Genomic DNA, 13,167 nt, shown 5'->3' with positions numbered 1-13,167 from the left:
CTAAAAGCAATGATCAGCATTTTAATGTACAGACACACATTTCTGTAGCTGCGTATATCGTTGCATGCAAAATAAGCAGTGGTGGCTGGATATGTCAAGTCGTTGCATTATTGATCATTATTGAGATCCACAATCCTGCAGTTTTTATATTTATCGCTTAATTATGAATGCACTGCAGCTTGTATATTATGTGAAAGAAACATCCACTAGATTTTTTTTTATTTAACATTTTTGTAATTAAAGTTGTATGATTTAGAAATAATTACCATTCAATATTGATCTGCTGCCTTTCTATTTACTTTTTGTATGTGTGGGAGTATGGGAGTACTGAGCGTTCATATAGATGTAAAGCCTGGCCCTGGTCCTGGATTGCAGGCACTTCGAAACGATGGCCTTAATCTAGCCTTTTCTTTTTTGGAGCATTTGCTTATGAGAAAAGGCAGCCCTGGGCCACCTTAAACTTCACGTGTGAATGGGGTCTTGACACACCTCTAGTTTTTGGAGCCCACATATTTAAATACATGTATAGTCATCATTTTACATTGAGCTGTGACAGCTGGATTATTTATCCTGGATAATCCAGGCCACACGGCACTGTAACTAAACACTGATCAGCCAACACAGAGCCTTCTACATAGAATCACATACAAATACAGCTCCCAATATTAACAGACTGCTAAAGTGCATAAAGTGGAAGAGGCCTATTGAAATGGAAAAAGAACCTTTAAAAGGGTCGGCTCACAAACCCCTGTGATGAAAGACAAAATGCAAAACACCAGGAGCAGATGATCTCTTACAAACTGAGCTGCAGTGCAGCATGCAAGTCCTGCCTCTATCAGCAGATGAGCTCTTACAAACTGAGCTGCAGTGCAGCATGCAAGTCCTGCCTCTATCAGCAGATGAGCTCTTACAAACTGAGCTGCAGTGCAGCACGCAAGTCCTATTTCCACCAGCAGATGTCACTGTTGCTGCTAATAACACAATGCCAGAGAGCCCCATTCCTCTCTGAAATCAGTATTCATTAATACGTTGTTTCATTAAAAGCATGACAAGCCTTTTTAAAGCTGTTTGCAGGTCTGTGCATGTGTTTGTTATGGGATGTGTGTTCCAGAGGCTGGGAAGTGTGTAGTTTGTAAATACACTTCCAAGGATGGCTATTCCAGACCACAGGGACATAGTTCATACATAAGGGGGACGCATGTCTGTGGTATTGTAGAGTGATACACTATGTATATCTGGAGCAGAAAACAGCCTTGAAGCTGAGGGGACACAAAGCCACTTTGTTCCAGGCCACTGCATGGCAATCCAGGGGAGACTTGGGGTTTGATACAGCAAAGTTGTCCCAAACCAGGTCTCCTGGCCTGTTGGAACCAGGTTTCAAGCCACTGTTCCTGAAAAAATTACTTTGTGTTGCCTTAGCTTTAGAGATGTCATGCATTGATCTAAAAGTTGGCCCGACCTGCTGATTTACCCCACCCTCCTCCCCCTTTATTGGCTTCACTAAAGACAGACGACAGAGGCCAGCAGAGAGCAGACATCCACTTCAGATCATTGCAATACAATGAGTATATTCTTTAAGAAACTGAGACTGTGCTTTTACTAATGGCATTCATCCTATTTGAGAATCGTAAACTTGCACAATATTTTAAGATTTGTCTGTCCCCTGTGAGGATGTGACTCTCATCACACAGAGAGGTAGCTCTCCAGGTATTCCTCTCAGGGGAGTACCATGCCACCAACGTAGACAACAGGAATGGAATTTTTTTTTTTTTGTATTATTTAAAGATAAGGTTCATCATGCAGGCTCCCCTATCAAGCACTCTTGTTTACATGCTTTCAGTCTCAGCCCTGATGAATCAAGCTATAAGAATGCACAGCGCAGAGTCTCCTCTGCCCCCTGCAGGGCTGAAGTCACGCTGTAAGAATGCACGGTACAGAGTCTCCTCTGCCCTCCGCAGGGCTGGAGTCACGCTGTAAGAATGCACGGTACAGAGTCTCCTCTGCCCTCCGCAGGGCTGGAGTCACGCTGTAAGAATGCACAGTACAGAGTCTCCTCTGCCCTCTGCAGGGCTGGAGTCACGCTGTAAGAATGCACGGTGCAGAGTCTCCTCTGCCCCCGCAGGGCTGGAGTCACGCTGTAAGAATGCACGGTACAGAGTCTCCTCTGCCCTCCGCAGGGCTGGAGTCACACTGTAAGAATGCACTGTGAAGAGTCTCCTCTGCCCTCCGCAGGGCTGGAGTCAAGCTGTAAGAATTCACTGTGCAGAGTCTCCTTTGCCCCCTGCAGTGCTGGAGTCACGCTCTAAGAATGCACTGTGAAGAGTCTCCTCTGCCCTCCGCAAGGCTGGAGTCATGCTGTAAGATTACCACCATGAAAGTTAAAAAGAAAACATTGATGTAAAGAACTTTAAAGAATCATTTAAGAACTCCTGCAGAAAGCTGTCTGTTTTTTGCTGGTTCTGTCCCATTAGCATTCACAAAAGACACTGGTGTAAACCTAGCATTGTGACATGCTTTAATAGTATGGGAATGGCTGTGTGTCTGCACTGCATTAGTAAAGGAAGTCTCTTCAGAGTGATAGATTGCAGAGGGATTTCTGAGCAAACTTGTATTAACTGGGGCTGAATGTTGTTGTCAGGACTGCTCCACCAGGGCAGCGATCTGGAGGCAAGTTTGTGGGGAGTGCTCCCTCGCCACTGCCTGCACTGGCAGATTGGGAGGCAGATTCTATTCTTAGCTGTCATTTCAGCTAGAATAATCCCAACCAAAAATCATCCACCTCCAGGCTGAAGACTGAAGGGAGGGAGCAGCAGCGTAATTAAAAAACTTGCTTCAGCACAGAGTCTATAAATCACTTCTCAGATATTTCAAATGGTCTTATAGAAACTTGAGCTACAGTCAAAGCTGTGACAGGTGGGTTTCATTAATAATTAATAATAGATTTGCCACTGTTTACAATATTAAAATAACCCTGGGGACTGTTTCTGCACACCAAGAAGTTCTATATGCAGTAATACGTTCTTAAGAGAACCATTTAAAGTAATAGAACCACAGTAGGGTCCCAAATGGGTTCCATATTAAACCTATTGTATAGAAGTGCTATACAAGAATGGAAGCAGACAAAGACTGCAGGAATTCTGGGACAGGATCCTTTACTCTCAGGGTGTAGTCAGTGAGAGGTACACCCAGCATATTTCAACACATACAGGTCTATTTGAATGGATATTTAAGTGTTGGGTGGCTCCAGTACCTCTTCATGTTGAGAGTGCATTTCTCACAGTATTTACTGTGTCAGGCTTTCGGTCTGTCATACAAAGAGTGCAAGAGACATACACTCAGCATGATTAGAGGTGGTCACTAACACTTAGAAACGTATGATAAATGATTCAATCTCAATAAAAAAAACAGACACAAAGCTGACATATGGTTGTCATGTTGTCAGCCACACCGTGAGCGTGATCTGCTCCACAGTGCTGTCGGCCACACCGTGAGCGTGATCTGCTCCACAGTGCTGTCGGCCACACCGTGAGCGTGATCTGCTCCACAGTGCTGTCGGCCACACCGTGAGCGTGATCTGCTCCACAGTGCTGTCGGCCACATCGTGAGCGTGATCTGCTCCACAGTGCTGTCAGTCACATTGTGAGTGGATGTGAGATCTGCACTCTCTGCCAAGTTGCTTCTGATACGTTCTAATGAGGGCATGACTTCTAATGAACACTGAACACCATTAAAAAATAGCTACACCATTTAGATTGATTACCATTGAAATAAGAGACCTCCACTGTCCCATTGCTGTCAGCTTCCTTGTCCTGTTGAGATGCTGCTGATTAAGATGTGGGGTCACAGGGATCCTGTTTTACTGTAGTCCTGTAGCCTTGGCAGACAATTGAGAGATAAATAAGGTTTGTGCACTGCAGCCCAATCCCTGTTTACTACTATGACCCTGGAGGCTCTGCTTCATTTGACCTCAGACCTTATTTGATGCATTCTTCTGTACGGTTTGATCTGTAGAAAGATGTGAGATGAGTTTGGAAATTGGCAGCCATCGCAATAATTCATAGCTTGCTAAAAATAGAGGCTGTTTATTGAAGCAAAAATCTGACACAAAATGTCAGCGAGATATGAAATCCACTCATGCACTGTTCACACTGTAACAGCATCACTATAGTAATACTTTCATTCATGGAATTCCAGTGCTGTTTGTTTTCTGAATTCCTTTCTCAGGAAGCCCTGCTGTACAACTCAGTGTTTGCTTGGTTTTATTCATTGCTCTGATTGTGTCAGTCCCTTAAGGGCATGGCACACTTCTCCTCTCCTCTCAGACTCCTTCATCATGAGTAACTAAATCAGGAGTAAGTACCTGCACAGACAGACAGACAGACAGGCATACAGATAGACAGGCAGGCAGGCAGGCAGACAAACAAACAGACAGATCAGACAGACAGACAGACTGCAAAACAGGCAAAGAGACAGCAAGGCAAAATCCAGACAGATGGATAGATAGACTAATAGATCAATAGATAGACTAATAGATTGAAAACAAACAGGATCGATAGATAGATCAATAGATAAATTAACAGATCGATAGACAGACAGACAGACTGCAAAACAGGCAAAGAGACAGCAAGGCAAAATCCAGACAGATGGATAGATAGACTAATAGATCAATAGATAGACTAATAGATTGAAAACAAACTAACAGATCGATAGATAGATCAATAGATAAATTAATAGATCGATAGATCCATCCAGAAGTTATTCCATAAATACCAGCATCCATCACAGCACCTGACATACACTGTTCTATACATACCAGTGTCCAGATCAGCTGAGAAAAGCAAGGGCGGGCATGAGAATACTCCACCCTTCAGCTCTAGCTACCTGTCAGAGACATACTGTCAGTCCTCAAAGAGCCCAAAAACACAATACTGAGGAAAAACACCAGGGAACAGCAAGCAACAAACACATATACTGATACTCTTCACTCTTTACAGTAATTCAGACTGTGATAGACAGTGCATTACTATACAGGGGGTTGCTGTGATAGACAGTACGTTACTATACAGGGGGTTGCTGTGATAGACAGTGCATTACTATACAGGGGGTTGCTGTGATAGACAGTGCGTTACTATACAGGGGGTTGCTGTGATAGACAGTGCGTTACTATTGCTGTGATAGACAGTGCGTTACTATACAGGGGGTTGCTGTGATAGACAGTGCGTTACTATACAGGGGGTTGCTGTGATAGACAGTGCATTACTATACAGGGGGTTGCTGTGATAGACAGTGCGTTACTATACAGGGGGTTGCTGTGATAGACAGTGCGTTACTATACAGGGGGTTGCTGTGATAGACAGTGCGTTACTATACAGGGGGTTGCTGTGATAGACAGTGCGTTACTATACAGGGGGTTGCTGTGATAGACAGTGCATTACTATACAGGGGTTGCTGTGATAGACAGTGCATTACTATACAGGGGGTTGCTGTGATAGACAATGCATTACTATACAGGGGTTAAGAGATCATTTGACTAGCAGTGAAGAGTAATCCCTGGTATGTAAGAGCTGGTGATGAAGCAGAGGGAAGGGTCAGCTGAGCAATGCACTGGGACGCCTCTTCTGCTGCTGCTATCCATGATGGGGGAGTGGCTTGCTGAGTGATGTCACACACAGTGGAATATAAACAGAGTGCAGCTGGGCTGAAGAGCTTATATCACTAGAGCACAGAAGACATACTCCCCTGCCTGCCTGCCCACACACAGAGGATTTTAGTAAAGCTGCAGGAGGAGCAGTGATGGCTCTGTCACTCAGTGGATTACTAGCCCTGGCTGTCACCTGGCTCTGTGTGTCCCTTGATGAAGGTTTGTAGCTTTAAGCTGTGGAATATGGGCTGGGAGGAAGTTTCAACTGCTGCTTAAAAGTAAATGTGATTCAGATAACTTCAAAAATTTTCAGCTAAAACTTAAAAATGCATATATATATATATATATATATATATATATATATATTGTTATTAGATATTTGATATCTGTTTCTGTTTATTTATTTGTTTAAAATGATGCGCCAGGATCAATTCCTGAGTTATAGCTACATGTTCATCCACAAACTACACATTACACGTCTCTATCTCTATTTCGATATATTTATCTCTCTATATACATTATTATCTGTGCAGAATTTTCATTGTATAGTCAAAATCCGTTTACACCAAGAAGTCTTTATATCATAGAAACTGAACATGTGAAAACTTTTATAAGAGAACTTCTATACTGGTCGTCTTAAACACAGCTTGCAAAACTTTGACATCACTGTTACACAACTAAGCAATCGCATGTCTCTCTATCTCTTTAATTACCTGTCTGCTATATTACCTGCATAGATAGTTAACTATAATAACTATACAGCCATTTATAAAGCCTTTCCCCTGCTATACCTTCAGCATGCTTTGACATGTGAATGGCTGCTGTGTTTTACACTGAGATTGAAAGCTGAGCTCCTGAATCTGAAATAGAAACTCACTCATTCATCCTCAGTTTCATTATAATAGGTGATTTTAGTGGTAAGGCTAAAGGTTGCTCAGCAGCAGACCCATTCCAGATTGATCTCTTCTTTCCTGTCTGCTTTCCATCATTGGTTCCGGGCTTCATTAGAAATCCTCGTAGCAGTTTTAAATGAGGATCAATGAGCTGCGATGGAGATGCTTGAACATTCAGAGCAGTTTGAGCCGCAGCCTGTAATTTCACATCATCTTTACAGTCTGTTATTTGGTAGTTGTTTAAGGTGGGTATTATTGTTACTGTCTGTGGAAGTGACCCACTTTGTCCACGCTGGTGTGCTGAGTGATTGTATTCCAGAACCTCTGAACAACCTCCACCAACCCTCATTCTTTAAGAAGGGGTGCTGCTAGTGTAATACGTCACTTCAATTACCTGTGAAATGGTTTTCTGTTGCCCAGTGCAGGAATTCAGAGATCATTTTTGTAGATAATTAGTACAAAGCAGTTACATGACTAGCATTCCAGCCCATTTTCCTTGTCATTCAGCGCTCCTGTTACTGTAACCCTACCCCCTTCTCTCTCTCAGGTATGGCACTCCCCCTGTCAGACTCCTCGCACCCGAGTCACGGAGCAGCGCCCCGGCTCAGGGTGAAGCGTTGCTCCTGCAACAACTGGCACGACAAGGAGTGCATCTACTTCTGCCATCTGGATATCATCTGGATCAACACCCCGGGGTGAGTCCACAGCACAGAACAGCACACAGCACACAGCACACAGCACACCGCACAGCACACAGCATAGCACAGCACACACAGCACAGCACACAGCACAGCACACAGCACACACACAGCAACACAGCACACAGCACACAGCACACAGCACACAGCACACAGCACACAGCACACAGCACAGCGCACAGCACACAGCACACAGCACACAGCACACAGCACACAGCACACAGCACACAGCACACAGCACAGCACACAGCACACAGCACAGCACACAGCACACAGCACACAGCACAGCACACAGCACACAGCACACAGCACACAGCACAGCACACAGCACACACACAGCACACAGCACACACAGCACAGCACACAGCACACAGCACACAGCACAGCGCACACCGCACAGGAACACAGCACACAGCACACAGCACACAGCACACAGCACACACAGCACACAGCACAGCACACAGCACACACAGCACACAGCACACAGAACACAGCACAGCACACAGCACACAGCACACAGCACAGCACAGCACACACAGCACACAGCACACACAGCACAGCACACACACAGCACACAGCACAGCACACAGCACACAGCACACAGCACACAGCAGACAGCAGACAGCACAGCACAGTCAAGAACACTGATAGTAAGAGCATGGAGCGAAATTAGACCATGGTAAAGCACAGGTAAAGCAAAGGTAGGAGAGATATGGGAAAGCATATGTTAAAAAAAAAAACAGTAAATGCATATTATAACCATGGAAAAATAATCGGAAAAATTAATCAATTACCCTGCACTGCTACAGCATTAGAATCTAATGCCCACCCAGCAAAACCACCAGCATTAGTAGACCACAGCCCTACCATAAACAGAAACACAATGGGTTGGAAAACTTTTCTGCAGCTTTTTTTTCTGGGTCTAGTTAATAGCTGAACTGATTACCATGATAAGTAGGTCATTGTTCAGCCAGTAGGACAACAGCAATCAAATAGATATGGTAAGTGTGTCTGGGGTTTATTGCATAGAGATATTCTACATGGATTTGTTCTATTGTGCCTGATTTGCATTGACGTACCGAATCTTTGATAACCTGCAATAATAAGGTTGGTAGGCAAAGTCCATGGAGATCCGCTGCACTGCATCACTTACCTTCCCGGCTCTCCCCTTCCTACAGTAAGACCACTCTCTACGGTCTGGGGAGCCCCCTGTCTCGTAGGAGGAGGTCGGTGGGACGCTGTCAGTGCTCCCATTCCAAGGACCAGTCCTGCGCCCGGTTCTGCTACAGGAGGTGAGTTTGGTGACAGATGTTTCAGCTTACAGCTGTCCTTGGTTTCTAGCTTTTTAAAAACACATTCTCAAACTTTATTTATTTAAAAAATGTAGTCAGAATATCCAACTAGATTTTCAAGATTGTCCCGGATACACCAAACAAGCAATCGTCTGCATCAATCATCCTTACACGAACCAATCATTCTAACACTAACCAATCATCCTTACAGGATCCAATCATCCTTTCAGGATCCAATCATCCTAACACTAACCAATCATCCTTACACAAACCAATCATCCTTACAGGATCCAATCATCCTTACACTAACCAATCATCCTTTTAGGATCCAATCATCCTTACACAAACCAATCATCCTTACACTAACCAATCATCCTTACACAAACCAATCATCCTTACAGGATCCAATCATCCTTACACAAACCAATCAATCCCTTACACAAACCAATCATCCTTAATCATCCTTACACTAACCAATCATCCTTACACGAACCAATCATCCTTACACAAACCAATCATCCTTACACTAACCAATCATCCTTACACTAACCAATCATCCTTACACAAACCAATCATCCTTACACGAACCAATCATCCTTACACTAACCAATCATCCTTACACGAACCAATCATCCTTACACAAACCAATCATCCTTACACGAATCAATCATCCTTACACTAACCAATCATCCTTACACAAACCAATCATCCTTACACTAACCAATCATCCTTACACGAACCAATCATCCTTACACTAACCAATCATCCTTACACTAACAGTCATCTTACACTAATCAGTCTGGTCACCTCTCTACAAAAAGTATATTGCTGCTCTAGAAAGAGTGCAAAGAAGAGCAACCAGAATTATTCCGGGTTTAAAAGGCATGTCATATGCAGACAGGCTAAAAAAATTGAATCTATTCAGTCCTGAACAAAGAAGACGACGCGACAATCTGATTCAAGCATTAAAAATTCTAAAAGGTATTGACAATGTTGACCCAAGGGACTTTTTTTGACCTGAAAAAAGAAACAAGGAGCTTAGAAAAAGGGGCAACAAATGGAGTTTAGAAAAAGGGGCATTCAGAACAGAAAATAGGAGACACTTTTTTACACAGAGAATTGTGAGGGTCTGGAATCAACTCCCCAGTAATGTTGTTGAAGCTGACACCCTGGGATCCTTCAAGAAGCTGCTTGATGAGATTCTGGGATCAATAAACTACTGACAACCAAACAAGCAAGATGGGCCGAATGGCCGCCTCTCGTTTGAATTCTTTGTTATGTTCTTATGCTGCTGTACTTTAAACTGCCTGTGTCATTTCATAACTCTGTCCCTGATTGTTGTGGAGTGGAATGTTTTCTAAAGAACAAAAACATTGACATATCGAGTGGGGAGTGGTGAAAATGACTCTCATCTTGAACTATTGTGCAACGTGTAACATGATCAATCTGGTTAAAAAGAAAAAAACAAAACAAAAAATGATGCTCGTCATCCCGAGAGACCTAATACCAAATGCATCCAGAAAACGGGTGTGTGTCCGCCAGCTATTTTCAACAGGCACATGTTTTTTCAGGGAGTGCTGAGGAGTGTTAGGCAAATGATTATTACATGCAGAGTGGAAACAGGTCAGAGCTATTCACCTGCCTGTCTGCAGGTTGAGAACATAATAACCTAAGAGGGAGGAGGGACACGCACACACACTCACAACACGCACACACACACTCACAACACACACTCTCACAATGCACACACACACATTCTCACAATACACACACACTCACACAACACACACACACAAGCATCCAATACACACTCACAATGCACACACACATGCTAACAATACACACTCACAATACATGCACACACACACACACACACACACACACACACACACACACACTACACACACACACACACACACACACACACACACACACACTCACAATACACACACACACACACACTACACACACACACCACACACACGCATACAATACTACAGACTCACAATGCACACACACACTCACAATGCACACACACACACACACACACACACACACACACACACACACACATGCTTGTATTGTGAATGTGTGTATTTCTAATGACAGGTTAGGTAGAGGTTCTGAGTCACAGTCAGGCTTATCCAATGTAGTGTAAATATAATGATATATTATAATACAATATAATGCATCATATTATGGTACAGTGGTGTTTATATACCTCACACCTAGTCCTCCCACCACAAGTACTGTATATATCAACTTATTATTAAACAGAATTGAATTGAAAATGACTAGTTTAGCTTTACCAATTTTCCTACAACTATTGTGTGAACAGAGTGTATTTTAGAATGGTAATGAAGAGAGTGCTCTGACTGGCTGAGAGGGAGGCTGATGTTCTAGAATGGCTCCTGTGTGTGTTTGATTATATTGTTGTGTTGTACTGCAGTGTCTCAGCCTATAGTAGCAGTGACTTCAGTTCCAATGACAGTGCTTCTTGTTTGCTGTGCTGCAGCCCCCGCGATGTCATTCAGCAGGCTGTGAATACGGCTGGAGGTCTACATGGCAAAAGAGACACACAGAGACGCCTGCTGCGTGCTTTCAGGTGAACACAGTCACACTTTACCTGTGTATGGGACAGTATGAAACCCAGTCTTTACCTGTGTATGGGACAGTATGAAACCCAGTCTTTACCTGTGTATGGGACAGTATGAAACCCAGTCTTTACCTGTGTATGGGACAGTATGAAACCCAGTCTTTACCTGTGTATGGGACAGTATGAAACCCAGTCTTTACCTGTGTATGGGACAGTATGAAACCCAGTCTTTACCTGTGTATGGGACAGTATGAAACCCAGTCTTTACCTGTGTATGGGACAGTATGAAACCCAGTCTTTACCTGTGTATGGGACAGTATGAAACCCAGTCTTTACCTGTGTATGGGACAGTATGAAACCAGTCTTTAGTATGATGGGAAGTATGAAACCCAGTCTTTACCTGTGTATGGGACAGTATGAAACAGTATGAAACCCAGTCTTTACCTGTGTATGGGACAGTATGAAACCCAGTCTTTACCTGTGTATGGGAAGTATGAAACCCAGTCTTTACCTGTGTATGGGACAGTATGAAACCCAGTCTTTACCTGTGTATGGGACAGTATGAAACCCAGTCTTTACCTGTGTATGGGACAGTATGAAACCCAGTCTTTACCTGTGTATGGGACAGTATGAAACCCAGTCTTTACCTGTGTATGGGACAGTATGAAACCCAGTCTTTACCTGTGTATGGGTCTTTACATGTATGAAACCCAGTCTTTACCTGTGTATGGGACAGTATGAAACCCAGTCTTTACCTGTGTATGGGACAGTATGAAACCCAGTCTTTACCTGTGTATGGGACAGTATGAAACCCAGTCTTTACCTGTGTATGGGGCAGTATGAAACCCAGTGTGTATGGGACAGTATGAAACCCAGTCTTTACCTGTGTATGGGACAGTATGAAACCCAGTCTTTACCTGTGTATGGGACAGTATGAAACCCAGTCTTTACCTGTGTATGGGACAGTATGAAACCCAGTCTTTACCTGTGTATGGGACAGTATGAAACCCAGTCTTTACCTGTGTATGGGACAGTATGAAACCCAGTCTTTACCTGTGTATGGGACAGTATGAAACCCAGTCTTTACCTGTGTATGGGACAGTATGAAACCCAGTCTTTACCTGTGTATGGGACAGTATGAAACCCAGTCTTTACCTGTGTATGGGACAGTATGAAACCCAGTCTTTACCTGTGTATGGGACAGTATGAAACCCAGTCTTTACTTGTGTATGGGACAGTATGAAACCCATGTACTAACGGCAGCTCTCTCTTTCAGGAATGCTGCTTCGGCCAACACCGGGGCCACACAGCAGAACATCTCACACAAGGAGAAACCCCTGAAACCTTTGCTGTGGAACAAGATTCACAAGACGCGCATGAGATAGAAAGACCACAACAAAGATAGAGAACAAAACTGAAAAACCACACCATCAAAATGAGGCCAGCGGGCTTCTGGGCTTCTGTGGTTCCTGCCCTTAGCCCCTAGGCTTCGAGAGAGGAGGAGTCTGCTGCACAGTGTCACAAACTGATGGACTGTCTCATTGAAAAGTATTTTGAAGGTGCCTAGTGAGTCAGCTGGGACTCCAGGCTTGCAAATGGGATCGCTCCGTACTACACATCATCCAGTACTGTCCAGTAAGGAATCTCTACAGCTCTGGACTGCTCTGGACACTGTCGTACTCATTTCTGAGTTAGAGACATTTGGACTGGGTCTGTCTTTTCAACCCTCGGAAAGAGAGATTTAACATAGGTTTAATAAAAAAGAACTACTGCTATTGAAAACGTCCTCCTCGCTGATCTGATCATAGAACACGATTTTTATCAGAGCCGCATTCCCGGCAGCAGGACACAGGCAGGGTCCTTGCACTTGAGAGATCCTTCAGGAAATGTTCAAACAGCTGCTGTCCCTCCGCTGAGTCACAGCAGTACAACACGTTCCTGCCCATGCAGAAGCGCAAACAGCATTCACCTGAAGATGTGCTTGTGCTCTGCGGCTGTATTTCCTTCCTGTCTATACTCGGTTTGTGTTTGCAAGTACAGGGATGGG

The 13,167-nt window shown here is 43.8% G+C and overlaps 1 protein-coding gene and 1 long non-coding RNA gene across 7 annotated transcripts; one reads left to right on the top strand and one right to left on the bottom strand.

The window, feature by feature from the left end:
- Positions 1-5,697: 5,697 nt before the first annotated feature.
- On the top strand, positions 5,698-12,923 carry LOC121303471 (endothelin-2-like). Of its 3 annotated transcripts, none has more exons than XM_041234203.1 (5): positions 5,698-5,860; positions 7,082-7,229; positions 8,411-8,524; positions 11,040-11,129; positions 12,397-12,923. In XM_041234203.1, the coding sequence occupies exons 1-5, from the start codon at positions 5,794-5,796 to the stop codon at positions 12,503-12,505; spliced, it is 528 nt and encodes a 175-aa protein (XP_041090137.1). In that variant the 5' UTR covers positions 5,698-5,793; the 3' UTR covers positions 12,506-12,923. The 3 variants fall into 3 exon arrangements, with proteins under 3 accessions (XP_041090137.1, XP_041090136.1, XP_041090138.1); XM_041234202.1 differs by having other exon boundaries at positions 10,974-11,129; XM_041234204.1 differs by lacking the exon at positions 11,040-11,129.
- LOC121303472 lies at positions 11,105-12,393 on the bottom strand. Of its 4 annotated transcripts, none has more exons than XR_005947800.1 (4): positions 12,004-12,389; positions 11,842-11,943; positions 11,185-11,456; positions 11,105-11,150 (listed from the first exon to the last, which is right to left on the bottom strand). It is a non-coding gene; the product is annotated as an uncharacterized LOC121303472 (long non-coding RNA). The 4 variants fall into 4 exon arrangements; XR_005947801.1 differs by having other exon boundaries at positions 11,146-11,456; positions 12,004-12,309; positions 12,344-12,393; XR_005947799.1 differs by having other exon boundaries at positions 11,146-11,456.
- Positions 12,924-13,167: the final 244 nt, after the last annotated feature.

The sequence above is a fragment of the Polyodon spathula genome, chromosome 32 (assembly GCF_017654505.1).
Source record: "Polyodon spathula isolate WHYD16114869_AA chromosome 32, ASM1765450v1, whole genome shotgun sequence".
Taxonomy (NCBI): domain Eukaryota; kingdom Metazoa; phylum Chordata; class Actinopteri; order Acipenseriformes; family Polyodontidae; genus Polyodon; species Polyodon spathula.
This window is presented reverse-complemented; position numbering and strand designations above follow the sequence as displayed.

Excerpts from the sequence above, each read along its gene's own strand:
- LOC121303471 (XM_041234202.1), top strand. The coding sequence starts at position 5,794 with ATGGCTCTGTCACTCAGTGGATTACTAGCCCTGGCTGTCACCTGGCTC. Across the intron at positions 5,861-7,081 it reads CTGTGTGTCCCTTGATGAAG|GTATGGCACTCCCCCTGTCA; the intron begins GTTTGTAGCTTT and ends TCTCTCTCTCAG. Across the intron at positions 7,230-8,410 it reads ATCTGGATCAACACCCCGGG|TAAGACCACTCTCTACGGTC; the intron begins GTGAGTCCACAG and ends CCCTTCCTACAG.